The sequence below is a fragment of the Petaurus breviceps genome, unplaced genomic scaffold (assembly GCF_028583685.1).
Source record: "Petaurus breviceps papuanus isolate PSGF00001 unplaced genomic scaffold, PetGlider_PUasm1.0 90644, whole genome shotgun sequence".
In the NCBI taxonomy this organism is placed as follows: domain Eukaryota; kingdom Metazoa; phylum Chordata; class Mammalia; order Diprotodontia; family Petauridae; genus Petaurus; species Petaurus breviceps.
Window position 1 is genome coordinate 8945590 of NW_027187298.1, and position 12282 is coordinate 8957871.

The 12282-nt window shown below is 43.5% G+C and overlaps 1 protein-coding gene across 2 annotated transcripts in view; it reads left to right on the forward strand.

The window, feature by feature from the left end:
- The first annotated feature begins 5294 nt into the window (after window positions 1-5294).
- ASAP2 (ArfGAP with SH3 domain, ankyrin repeat and PH domain 2) overlaps window positions 5295-12282 on the forward strand; it is a 258558-nt gene continuing 251570 nt past the window's right edge. The window contains exon 1 of one of the 2 annotated variants that reach the window (XM_069064804.1): window positions 5295-5636. In XM_069064804.1, the coding sequence (XP_068920905.1) occupies window positions 5511-5636 (126 nt within the window). In that variant the 5' untranslated portion in view covers window positions 5295-5510. The remainder of the gene's footprint in view (window positions 5637-12282) is intronic. The other variant, XM_069064803.1, reaches the window with a different exon arrangement.

Sequence of the window (12282 nt, forward strand, 5' to 3'; positions counted from 1 at the left end):
GACCCTCTCTACCTTGGGTGTTTCCAGAGAGTCCTAGTCTCTCTCCCCTTTAGAGGTATCAGAATTTTGTCCATGAAATTCCAATCAGGGCTGCAGAGGGAGAGGGCCTCAAGGATTCCTGTGTTTGTCTCTATCTGTCTATTGATAGTCTTCCCAAAGCCTGCAGGGCATAGGCCATAATGTCTAGAGTTTAGCCACAGGCAGAGGTAATACCTCAAACCACACTTTTTTGATAAAGATTCAGGACTATGTCCTTTGCATTCCAGCACCCAAGCCATAGTCACCAGGGGCCTGATCCTGAGGATGAAGGCAGTCATTCTCTTCAGTCCTCCATAACAATGATAGGTGGGGTGGGTGGGAGGGAGAAGTAGGCAACTGTATGAAGTAGACACCATAGGGATGGCAGAGGTCTGGTGAGGGCAGAAGACAGAAGGAAGCCCAAGAGCACTCAACAGGGCTGAGGAGATGAGTTAAGGCTGGCTCCTTTCCTCATCTTTAGGATCCTAGCAGCCCTTTCCCTTGACTTTGAAGAAGACACCATGGAGAACACAGCCGAGGTCACAGTGTACAGTTTTGTTGTTCAGTATTTTCTGATTCTTTGTGACCCTGTGGGCCATACTGTTCATGGGGTTTTCTTGGCAAAGATGATGGAGTGGTTTGCCATTTCCTTCTCCAGTGGTTTAAGGCAAACAGAGGTTGTGACTTGCCCAGGGTCAAGGTCTGAGTGTCTGAGGTCAGATTGGGTCTTCCTATCTCCAGGCCCAGCTCTCTATCAACTGAGCCTCCTAGACAAACAGAGGTTAAGTGACTTACCCAAGGTCACATAGCTAGTAAATGTCTAAGGCCAGATTTGAACTTAGGTCTTTCTGATTTCAGGTCCAGCACTCTATCCACTGAGACAGTTAGCTGCTTCTAGAGTTTAGGCTGACAACAGCCAATTCTCTAGTGCCCTCTAAGAGTTTTTGCAAAAATCTATTGACTTTGGGGTTCTAGTGGAATCTGTGAAGGGATAGTCCCTCTAGGTCAAGGTTGTAGCTTCTTTCTCCTTCCCTTCCTACTGCTGAGGATTACTCCAGAGAGTCTGTGTCCTGGGATTGTCTTCCTCCCCTCTACCTGCTTGTCTAGTCCCTCAGGCTAGACTGCTGTTACAGAATAGGCAGGAATGCTTTATTTTCTTGGCCTATTTACATAAAATTTTCCTGAGACATTATTCATCATAAGAAGTCTACTGGTACTGGTGCTTCCATAATTGCCTCTTACTACAAATGAAGTCCAATGCTGGACTCTTCACACCCAGAGCCCAGAGGAGGACTCTCATACCTGGATTAAAGAGGCAGGGCCATTTGTTTTCCAGCCAAGGCCAAGGTCAAAGTGGGGTTTGGAAGGGGATGGTGCTGGTCTAGATATCATCTCCATTGAAGTAGACATAGTCATAACAAAGGGAGGGGTAGATGATTGGAAGCAGGTGAGGGCAGCTGAAACGAGGAAAGCAGGTCAGTTCCAGGTCCCTGGCTCCCTCAGGCAGTCAGTACTCCTGACTTCTACCCAGGAAAGGAGGGAAAACTAGCTGCAGGGGTTAGGGTGGGTAGGTTGGCCCATCTCTAGGTTGGTGACTAGTCAGGGGCTCTGAAAATCCATGCACTCTGGGGTTCTAGTGGAGACTGTGAAGAAGTAGTTGTTCTTTCCTCAATTTATCTTTGGGCCTGCCCCCATCCCTACTCACCTGTCTGACTGCCCTAGCAAAGATGGAACTATGACTTCACAAAAATGATTCTCTTATGACTTCCACATCAGTAATCAGCCAGTCCCTTATCCATTATATAATCAATTTTGTTGTGATATTCAGTGATCACCATATCTAATGACTTCCAGATTTTTTCATGAAGAATTTATCCAGATTGATAGCCATGTGACTTCTGAGTAGTCTAGAAACCTTTGTTCTCTTTCATTTCTTAAACTTGAATCATATTTTCCAGCATTCTTTTCATCTTCTGCCTGTGCCATTGAAATAATAAAGTAGCTAAGTGAATATATGAGTTGTTTTGGAAGCCCCTTTTAAATTTGTTACAGAATTTCTTTATTTCACCCTATGTGATAGATGTTGGCACAGTCATAGGTGGTCTTTTTGTTTGCTCGCTCTCATCCTGGTCATTGTAAGATGAGATAATCAATCATCTCATGAAATTTTGTTATAGGAGAACCTATGAACTTCTCTTTTCTTTTATCTACAACTTCCATTTGTCTTCGTGGATTATTTATCAGTCAGTTAATAAATATTTATTGAGTGTCTACTTTGTGTCAGGCATTGTGTTAAGAGCTTGGGATACAAAATAAGGTAAAAGAAAGTCCCTGCTCTATGTCAGTATTGACAGGTTTATTTTTTCTTGTAATATGTCAATTTGTTCATTGAACAAAGAGCTGATATTTAGACTAATTATAAAATTGTCTGTAGTCTGCTTAAAAAATGGTATGGTTTTTAAGCCTCCTGTCCCTTTTTGACCACTATCACTGTAGAAGTAGAAGTAGGACACACAGGATTTAGGAATATATTTTATTTATATAAAATATATAAATATTTAAAAATATATTTTAAAAAATTGTTTTACGAGGTGCCATGGCCAAAGAATTCCTTCCCTAGTATTAGCCACTCTGGAGCCAGTAAGTCATGAGCCTCTCTCTATACTTAGCTAGGTTGGTACTCAGATAACAGATTTAGTCTGTCACTCAAAGCCTTTCCAACTTGGTAGCCCCTTCCAGAACACACACTCCACTGGAATAACTGTCCAGGGTCACCTTTGTCCTATGATGAAAAGGTGAGAGTAGGTTTTGATAGAATACTTCTCCCTATCTGGTCCCACCAGTGTGACAGAAAAAAGACAAGAGTTTGAAAATTGGGTAGTCTACTTGGAGTGTCAGTAAATGGATTAGAAGAAAGCATATAGAAAACTAGAGAAAACATAGAGAGGTATGTAAAAGAAGAAAACAGGAGACTGAAAATGGGGAGACATTTACTTTAGTTTACAGTTTGCTGCCAAATGCAAGGATAAACTGGTATTGATTAAAACCTTTACACAAAAACTATAGTTAACAAAAAATCCCAATAAAATGTCAGCAAGTACCATGTCATTACTACTAACCAGAGAGCCCTGCCATGTTAATCACATAGCACATATATGGATAAGCACTTAATAATTGCTGCTCCAGTGTTTGTCCTATCTGCCAGGAGGTTTATATTTCTATTCAACTACATCTCTAGTGTCTTTCATACTTCCAGATGTACAAAAGATTTCTGTAAAAATGATTTGGCTTTTATTGCTGGTAGCAACGCAAACCATTTCAGCATGCCTAGTATAAACTTAAAGGGTTTGACTTTGAAGTAAGTTGTAAAACAAAAACAGGCATATATTTCTCCAGTATAAAATGTCTTTAGAGTTTTGGGATTTTTTTTCCCCCTAAGTGTGGGAATTTCCTCAGAAGTTATTAAAACACACATACACAAAGTAGTTTTTTCTGGAATTTTTTTTCTTTTGCTTAATCCAGTTCTGTTATGAAATTTTCCTGCTGTTGCAAATGAATTCTGGTTCTTTACTTAATGGCCCTGCCAGAGCTGAGGAGAAAAACCACCTTCTACAATCTCCCATAACACCCCGCCCCCACTTTCCCCCATTTCCTCCAGGAATACCCACTGCAGTATTTTATTGCAGGGTCTGCTGAGAGAGGTCTTACATTCAGACTTGGGGAGGATATTTCAATACAATTCCAAGAGCTGCGGCTTTGTGGTTAGAAGCTGTAGGTTCAGATCTTGATCATGTCTCTTGAGACCGGGTGACCTTGGACACCTTGACCTTTCAATGGACTTTCATCTGTAAAATGCTGAGATTAGACAAGATAATCTCGAAAATCCTTCCTGATCTAAATCTATTATTTTATGAAATCAACTGTCTGGCTTATCACCTAGGAGTCATTCATAACTTCCAGAAAACTAGCAACAGGCACCATTTTGAGAATGGTTTGTGATTTCAGTGCATACAGCAAGGCCCTTGGCTACTGGGACAAGAGGCACTAGAACTAGGATTAGGACAATGAATAAAGGCAAGAGAAGAGTGGTATGGCCGTTTTGACCCTTTTCAGGATGGGTGTAGCCTGCCGTCTTTCAGCAAGCGCAATCTTCAAACTATTGCTCTACGGCAAAGGGATTTGCCCTTTTCGTGATGGGAGAGCACTGGCATCATCGAGGTTCCTCCAAAGGGGTGGGGTTAGGGTGAAATGGGGGTGGACTCTGGCACTGACTCTAGGGTGTGTTAACGCGTGTGCACGTAAAATAGAAACATACACACCCCTCCCATACTTTGGAGCACCGGGAAAAAGACTTAGAAATGTACTTAGATCTTGGAGAGGGGAGGGGATGGTAACTCAGTGGAGAGGGAATCCAAGCTTCCCTGAGAACGCGGCCACCACCTGGGGATGGGGGAGGCAACCCCCCCCCCCCCCCACGTGAAATCTCAGACCCAGTTTAGGTGGTTTAGGTGGTGGGTTTATGGGGAGGGGGGAAAGAACTCGAAGAGCCAGTTGCTCCGAGGGAGGGGTCCCGGAACGCTCAGAGGAGGTGGGGGAGGGGAGGAGCATAGAACGCTTAGACACAGCTGGCGGGTTAGGGGGCGGAGTTCGAACCCTCTCACACAGCCTGGAAGCTCGGTGCAAAACAGTGGGGGTGGGGATGGGGGAAGGCGGAGAACACGGAAAGTGCCCACAGCCCATGCTGGGGCTGGGGTTTTGAGTCTGGGCCCCTCCTCCGTGCCCACCAAGTCTCTCCCCTCCCAAGCCGGTTTTTTTTTCCAGGTGGATTAGATTTCCAGCGGCTCGGGGAGGTCGGTGATTGGCAGTTCTCTCCGGAGCAGCCGTCCCCGCCCCCTCCCCAGCCCTGCCTCCGGCGCCCGTTCCCCGGCCCCTCCCACCTCCATCCTCCTCCTCCGGTGGAGTCGGTGCTCGAGTCTGGGTGGTGGGTAGTTCCCGCTCTGGCTCTATGCGCCCGCCTCGGGGTCTCATTCAGAAAAAAAAGAAGAAAAAAAGACGGTTGGGTAGGAGGGAAGTGCGGCTGTCGAGGGGCACCGGAGAGGCGGCGGCGGCGACCCCGGCCACCAAGAGTCCAGCAGGGAGGAGGCGAGAGCCGCCGCGGCGCGTCCAGACCCGCCGCCTCCCGGGGCTCCGGGGCTGAGCCGGCAGGGAAGACGAGTTCCCTTGAGCCCGCTCTCTCGGGTTAGCAGCCCCGGGCCCTCCGCGGGCGGGGCGGGCTCGGCCGCGGCCGGCGCTGGGGCTTCCCTTTGTCCGGGCGGGCGTCGCTGGGGCGAGGGAAGCCGCAGGCTCGGGCGGCTGCAGGGGGCGGCGGCGGCCGGGTTCCCGGGGTCGCGCTCGGCTGCGTTCCTCCTTCCCACCCCCCTTCCCGGGTCGCCAGTGGCGGCGGCTCGCGCCAGCCCCAACCCGTACCCCCTGCTCGTGTCCCGGCCGAGGCGATGCCGGACCAGATCTCCGTGTCGGAATTCGTGGCTGAGACCCACGAGGATTACAAAGCTCCCACCGCCTCCAGCTTCACCACCCGCACCACCCAGTGCCGGAATACGGTGGCGGCCATCGAGGAGGTAAGGCGGCGGGCTCTCCCGGAGCGGGCCGGGGGTCCTCCCCGGGGGATGCCTGCGGCACGACCCCGGGCCGACCTGGGCGGCGGCGGCGGCGGCACGGAAGCCCTGGGGAAGCCGCCTCCTCCTCCTCCTGCTTCCCTGCCTCCCTCCCGAGGGCTCATTCGGCGCGTCTTGGATGCGCTCTGGGGACCACGGCCCGTACCCCTTCTCCCTCCCCTGCCTGCTACCAGCAGGGAGCCCTGCCTCGCCTTCCCCGCGCTGGAGCTGAGCTTTCCTCCAGGAATCGCCTTCCCGCGCTCTCGTCCAGCTAGAGAGAGTGTCTTGGATTTGAACTCTTGAGACCTGGGTTCGAATTCTGGTCCTGCTGCTTTTTGATCTAGGACTTTCCCCTCCCCCTCCCGCCTTGCACGTTTTCTGGCCTTAGTTTCCTCCTCTGTAAGATGAGGGTGCACCTTTTGATGATCTCTGAGCCGCGTTCCAGTGCTAAAAATCTCTGGACTCCCTGAACTATGCAGAAATTGGTGTGTCCCCCCCCCCCCTTCCCGCCCCCTCTCTATCCAAGGGAAAAGTTTCTATTCAGAATCCAGAAGCAGCAGGGTTAATCCTGTAGGGAACAGAAGCTCTTTGTTCCCAGTGTAGGTTGGTCTTAGGAGATCTGTTATTGATTGTTGGCTTTTTAGTCTTAAAAAGAAAAATTCTTTTAAATCCCGTTCTTCATTTACCCCTTGCTTTGTTTTCCCTCTGACCAACCCAACTTTTACCCCGAACGTTATTGACGTCTGTCAGTGAGGAACCTGTCTTCCTGAGCTGCTGCTTTTTCCACCTTCCTGATCTTCGAGACTTGCCTGAAGCTCTTTGGTCCGGAAGCTTTGGGTTTTCCAAGGCCACCTTTAGAAATAGGAACGATTTCCTAAACTTCCTCTTGTAACCTGGCTTCCGTTTGTCATTTGTTACTTGGGTTAGCCTTCAAGAGTTAACCACCTTGTTCTGGAGGACCCAGTTTGGGTTTGTCATCTACTTTCACTGCTATGAATCCCCTCCCCCATGACTCCTGAACTCTCCTTGGCTTCTCAGAATCTGGTTAGACCGGGATTGAACCTTGAATGTAAACTCAGCAGATCAGTGTTAGACTGTGGGTTCCTCGAGATCATGGACTGTTTTTTGCCTTTTTTTATATTCCCAGCGCTAACTGGCATATAATAGTAGATACTTAACAAATGTTAGTTGTCTTACTATATCATTTATTAGAGGAGGCTGTATGAACACTAGGTGTCCCAGTAAGTGTGTAGTCACGCTATTAAATGGTTATGTACCTTTATGTACATTATAAGGTTGTACATACACACAGAAAAGTAGTTTAGGGAAAGAGGATCCTCAGAAGCAACACTCAGAAAGTCAAAGACTATAAAAAGACCTTAAAAATCACCAGCTAGATCAACCTTCTCATTTTGCAGGTGAGTGAAGTATACACTCCGAAAGGGGGAAATTACTTGCCAAGATCACCCAGGAAGTTAGGCAGAGTTCACTACTGAACTCCATTCAGTCCTGGTCCTCTGATTCTAGAGCCAGTTATTTTTGATAACTTACTTTTTACCTCTTCGATCACCGGTAACCTGTGTTTTACAAAAAACTACCAGGGGTCCTCCAGAAACTAGATTGCCTTTCTTATTAAGTGCAGAATGAATGCTGCCATGTTTGATGTGATGTTATAGCTAATTATTCTAAAGAGCTTTGAAGAACAATATGAAGTTACAGACCTAATAACAAAATACAAAAAGTAAGGAAAGTTTTAGACCTGACTGAGCTAACTTGCAAACTGGTCAGGGTTATGTTATAATTAAGAGAGTGAGCACAGGCTACTTCTGGCTTTTTGTTTATTTACACAGTCAGTTTAATTTCCAGTAGTACAAATATAGAGATCCCAAAATTCTTTGTGCAGTTTCAAGTGATTAAAGCTTAATCCTTTTGATTGGATACCTGCAAGACCAATGTTAAAGCTATAACAACATACCAATAGGTGGAGTTTATCCCCTAAAGCTACTCTAAAGCTTTGGGGACATCCTATATAGGAATATTGAATCATCTTGGAAACTCCACTTATTGGTATGGTGCTATAGCTTTAATTTTTGACTTGCAGGTATTTTAGTAAAATTTGGGGAAGTAATAGTAGTTGCCAAACTGTCCTTGAGTATCCTCATTAATTCCTCTAGCTTCTTGGGCAAACCATCTGTATAGCTGGGGACTGAGTGAAGAAACCCAGCAATGATTTACTTAAGTGGAGTGGAGCATTTTTCTTTTTCTAAACCGAGGCAATTTTTATTCCTGTTTAAATTTTAAAAACCCTTAATATATTTGGAATTTTGAAAGGAAGCATTTTTAGATGAGTATGTTGTGTAGAACTCCCTATTTGATTTTCAGAGGTCATTTAGTATTCCTAGCCATGATGTCCCAAAAGTCTCAGTGCAGTTCAAAGTGATTAAAACTTTGAAATTTTAAAACATCAAGACTTTTGGGATATCCTGAATAGGAATATTGAATCAACATCTTGGAAACTTCTTACTGGTATATTGTGATAGCTTTAATGTTTTGGCTTTTAGAAAAGTTAGTGGAGTGATAGTCCTTGAGTACCCTTAATTCCTCTAGCCTCTTGGGCAAACCATCTGTAGCTAGTGAATGAGTGAAGAAACCCAGCAATGATTTACTTGGTGAAGTAGAGTGTTTTTCTTTCTAAATTGAGGAAATTTTTGCTTGTTTAAATAAAAAAAAATACATTGAGAATGTTTGGTATTCTGATAGGAGGCATATTTAGATGAACTTTCTGTATAGAACAGTATATTTGATTTTAAGGTCCTCAGAACCTCAAAGGTAATCTTGTCCAGTTCTCCTTCCTCCAGTCATTTTAGAGATTTGGAAATTGAGGCCTAGGTGAATTAAGAAACTTGCCCCAAATCATGTTGTTAATTAGTGTCAAAGCCTTCACTAGAGGAATGTTAATTTTGTTTTTTAAAGCACAGATTTTAAAATTTCATCAGCATAGGAACTCAGTGTATTAATAATATTAAACCCTCTTCACTTGAAATTTATATTCTTAGAGATAGAGTTGTCTATGCCATTGAGAAGTTTAGTGATTTGCTTGTAGTCATGATGTATTTGTGTCAGAAGTAGGCTTTGAACCCAGATTTTCCTGACTCCAAGGCTAGGGCCTCAGTGTTGGGCACCTTGCCTACCTCCCTTTCTTAAGATTCAATGTTAGAAGGGACCTCTGAAGCTATCTAGTCAAACCCTTTCTCTTTTAACATATGAGGAAACTGCAATTCAGGCATGTTAAGTGGACTGACCAAAGTTAAATGGGTAATAACTGTCAAAGGTGAGATTTGAACTGAAGCCTTTTGATTGCAGAGCCAGGGTTCCTTCTGCTGTACCAGGCTACCACCATCTTTCCCCCTAAATCTTTCCCTCCCTCCTACTTTTCCTATTGCTGTAGAGGGCAACACCATCCTCCCAGTCCTTCAGGCTCATAGCCTAGGAGTCATCCCGGGCTACTCACTGTCTCACCTCTCTTATCAAATCTGTTACCAAGGCCTGCCAGTTTCACCTTAGCAACATATCTCTCAAATATGCCCCCCTTCTCTTCTCTGACACAGCCACCACTCTAATACAAATCCTCATTACCTTATGCCTGGACTATTTCAGTAGCCTACTGGTGAGTTGCCTATATTAAGTCTCTCCCTACTCCAATCCATTCTCCATTCAGTCACTAAAGGGATTTTCCTAAAGCAGGGGTCTGACCATGCCACTCTCCTATTCAGTAAACTTTAGTGTCTCCCTGGTGCCCCCAGGACCAAATACAAAGTGCTCTGTTTGGTATTCAGAGCTCTTCATAACCTAGTTCTCTCCTGCTTTTCCAGTTTTCTTACACTTCGCTTTCTGCCGAATGATCTTTGATCCAGTGACACTGGCTTTCAGGCTGGTCTGTGAACCAGATTCTCCATCTCTCTGGTCTAGGCATTCTCTGGTGGTCCCCAGGCCTAAAATGCTCTCCTTCCTCAGGCTCTACTTGCTGACCTACCTGGCTTCCTTTAAGTCCTAATTAAAATCCTGTCTTTTAAAGGAAGCCTTCCCCCACCCCTCTTAACTTTAGTGCCTTTCCTCTCTTAATTATTTCCTGTTTATCTAGTACCTAGCTTATGTTGAATATATTTATTTGCATCTTGTTTCCTCCATTGGATTGTAATCTGCCTTTTGCTTCTTTTTGTATCTTTTTTTTTTTATTCTTTAATTTTTTTTTAAGCAATCGGGGTTAAGTAACTTGCTCAAGGTTACCCGGCCAGGTGTTTCCGGGTGGGTGCTAAGTGTCTGAGCCCGGGATTCGATCTCCAGGTCTTCTCAACACTGGAGCCGGTGCTCTTACTCGCTGTGCTACCTGGCCACCCCAGTGTATCCCAACTCTTAACAGAGTGCCTAGCACTTAGTAGGCACTTAATAAATGTTTATTGATTGCTTCCTTTTCCTTAAGCTTTTGAAAAATGTATCTTTAAATTTTATCTCTTTCTTTTCCCTTATCTTTCCTCCACCTTCCATAATTGTCATAGATTTTGGAAAGTCAGCGCAGTAAACATTGTCACTAAATTTGGTGAACTCATGTCCCATTAATTTCAGTTCCAACAGTTAAAATGGCTTAAAATCCAAAGCTGTGTTTGACGCATGGGTAGGAGATTACCTCTAATCTCAGCAATCAGCTGATTACAAAGCTACTGGATTTTAACAAAAAAATTATTAAACTAAAAGCTTGCTCTAGATTTCTTGCTTTGTGTCATTTAAACATAATAATAGCTTATGCCTATTGGTGCAGAGGTGGGGGAGCCCTCCCTCCAAAACTAACTACTCTTAGCTCACTTGTGAATCTGATGTATGAAAGACTGAATTTTATAAAATACAGTGTATTGTCTTTGTAAAAGGATCTTCTTTATGGATTTCCTGCAGATGCCTAGGGTTTTTGTTTGTTTTTTGTTTTGTTTTGTTTTGTTTTACTAGATTCAAACCTTTGTTCTGCTACTTATTAACTGTGTAATTTATGGGCAAGTCACTTGCCCTCTCTGAAGCTCCATTTCCTTATCTGTAAAATAGGAATAAAAATACTTATTTTACCTGGCTCCCAGGGTTGTTTTGAGGATTAAATAACATATTGGGAGTGTTTTTTAAACCATAAAGCACTACATAAAGATACGTAATTATTTAAGGAATGTAATTTACCTAGAAAATAGTTTTGTCAAGTTAATTTAAAATATGGTTACATGTAAAAAAATCTGGTCCCCAAGCTATGGTGCAGTGGAGAGATTGCCAAATTTGTAGAGGACCTGGGTTCTAATATGCCACTAACTACCTATATCACTTTGTGTAAATCCTTAATCTTTTTGGATCTCAGTTTCCTCATCTGTAAAAAGAAAGTCTTTGACTAGACTTCTGAAGTCCACTTTTCGATCTATTGTTGTTAAATTTTGAGTTTCAACTCTTTCTGAGTGCATCTTTTGCAAAGTGAGGTATGCCTGTTCTGCCTATTACAAACTGATTTAGTTTTTGTATTGGAAAAAGGCACATGTGTTGTCATATTAGTTTAGACTTGCAGTAGGAATCAAGTCTTATTTAAAAGGACCTCTCAGCTCTTGGTCCAGTTTTTAAAGAAATGACTCACAAAATCAGTAGTCTAGTTTAAAACAGATTAATTTTTGTGAGTCACTTATTTCTAGTGTAGATTCTAGATGTTCAAAGCATATTAGAGCTGAAAGTGTGCCATTTCTGATTTTGAATCTGTACCTTGAAGAATACTGAATTCATTAAGCTCCTGATGCAGTTGCTTGACACTAGAAGACTGTGTGTGCTCCAGGGGACTCAAGATTTAAAAAATAAATTAATAAACCTAACCAGTTAGTATATTATAGTTACCCTTTGCAAATTAAAAAAAAAAGGCAGCATAGATTAGGAGAGTTGATAATTCTTACTTGCATATAGTAGCTACTATTTACTAGGGAGACAGTAAATATGTGTGTGTGGTGTGTGTGTGTGTTTCAGATTTCATTTGGCTTGAAATATTTCTTTGCCTGGGTGGAGCAGTCTTTCTGTACGATTTTAAGGTGGCTGGGACAGAATGATGAAGAATTAGTAATCAACAATATGCCTTTTTTTTTTTTTAGAATACTAGAAATAAACAGATAATGGAATTAATTGAATAGTTGACTTGGGGGGGGGCATATTAGTCATACCATGAGTAATCATTTGTAGAATTCTTATTTCTTCTCTTTCCCAGAGCTTCTGCTCACTTTTAAGTAGTTTTTTTTAAATGGTAGAGAAACCTTTGAAGTATAGGTAGTTGAAATATTATGAAAATTTATGTTTCACTTTAAAAAAAAACCTCTAGTTCACTCTACCTTAAGGATTTTTATTCCTAGATATGTAGCTTTTTATAAAAATGAGGATAACTCTTAAGTATTAAAATTTAATCCACTTCCTTCCAGAGCCACAATTCTCTAATATGTTGCCGTTGGTTGCCCTGGAAATCATGTTGCTGACACAAACAGAGGGTTATAACTGTAGGAAAGGAACCAGCAGCTGCGGTTCCTAAACTCCCAAGGGCCACACTGTCCTTGGG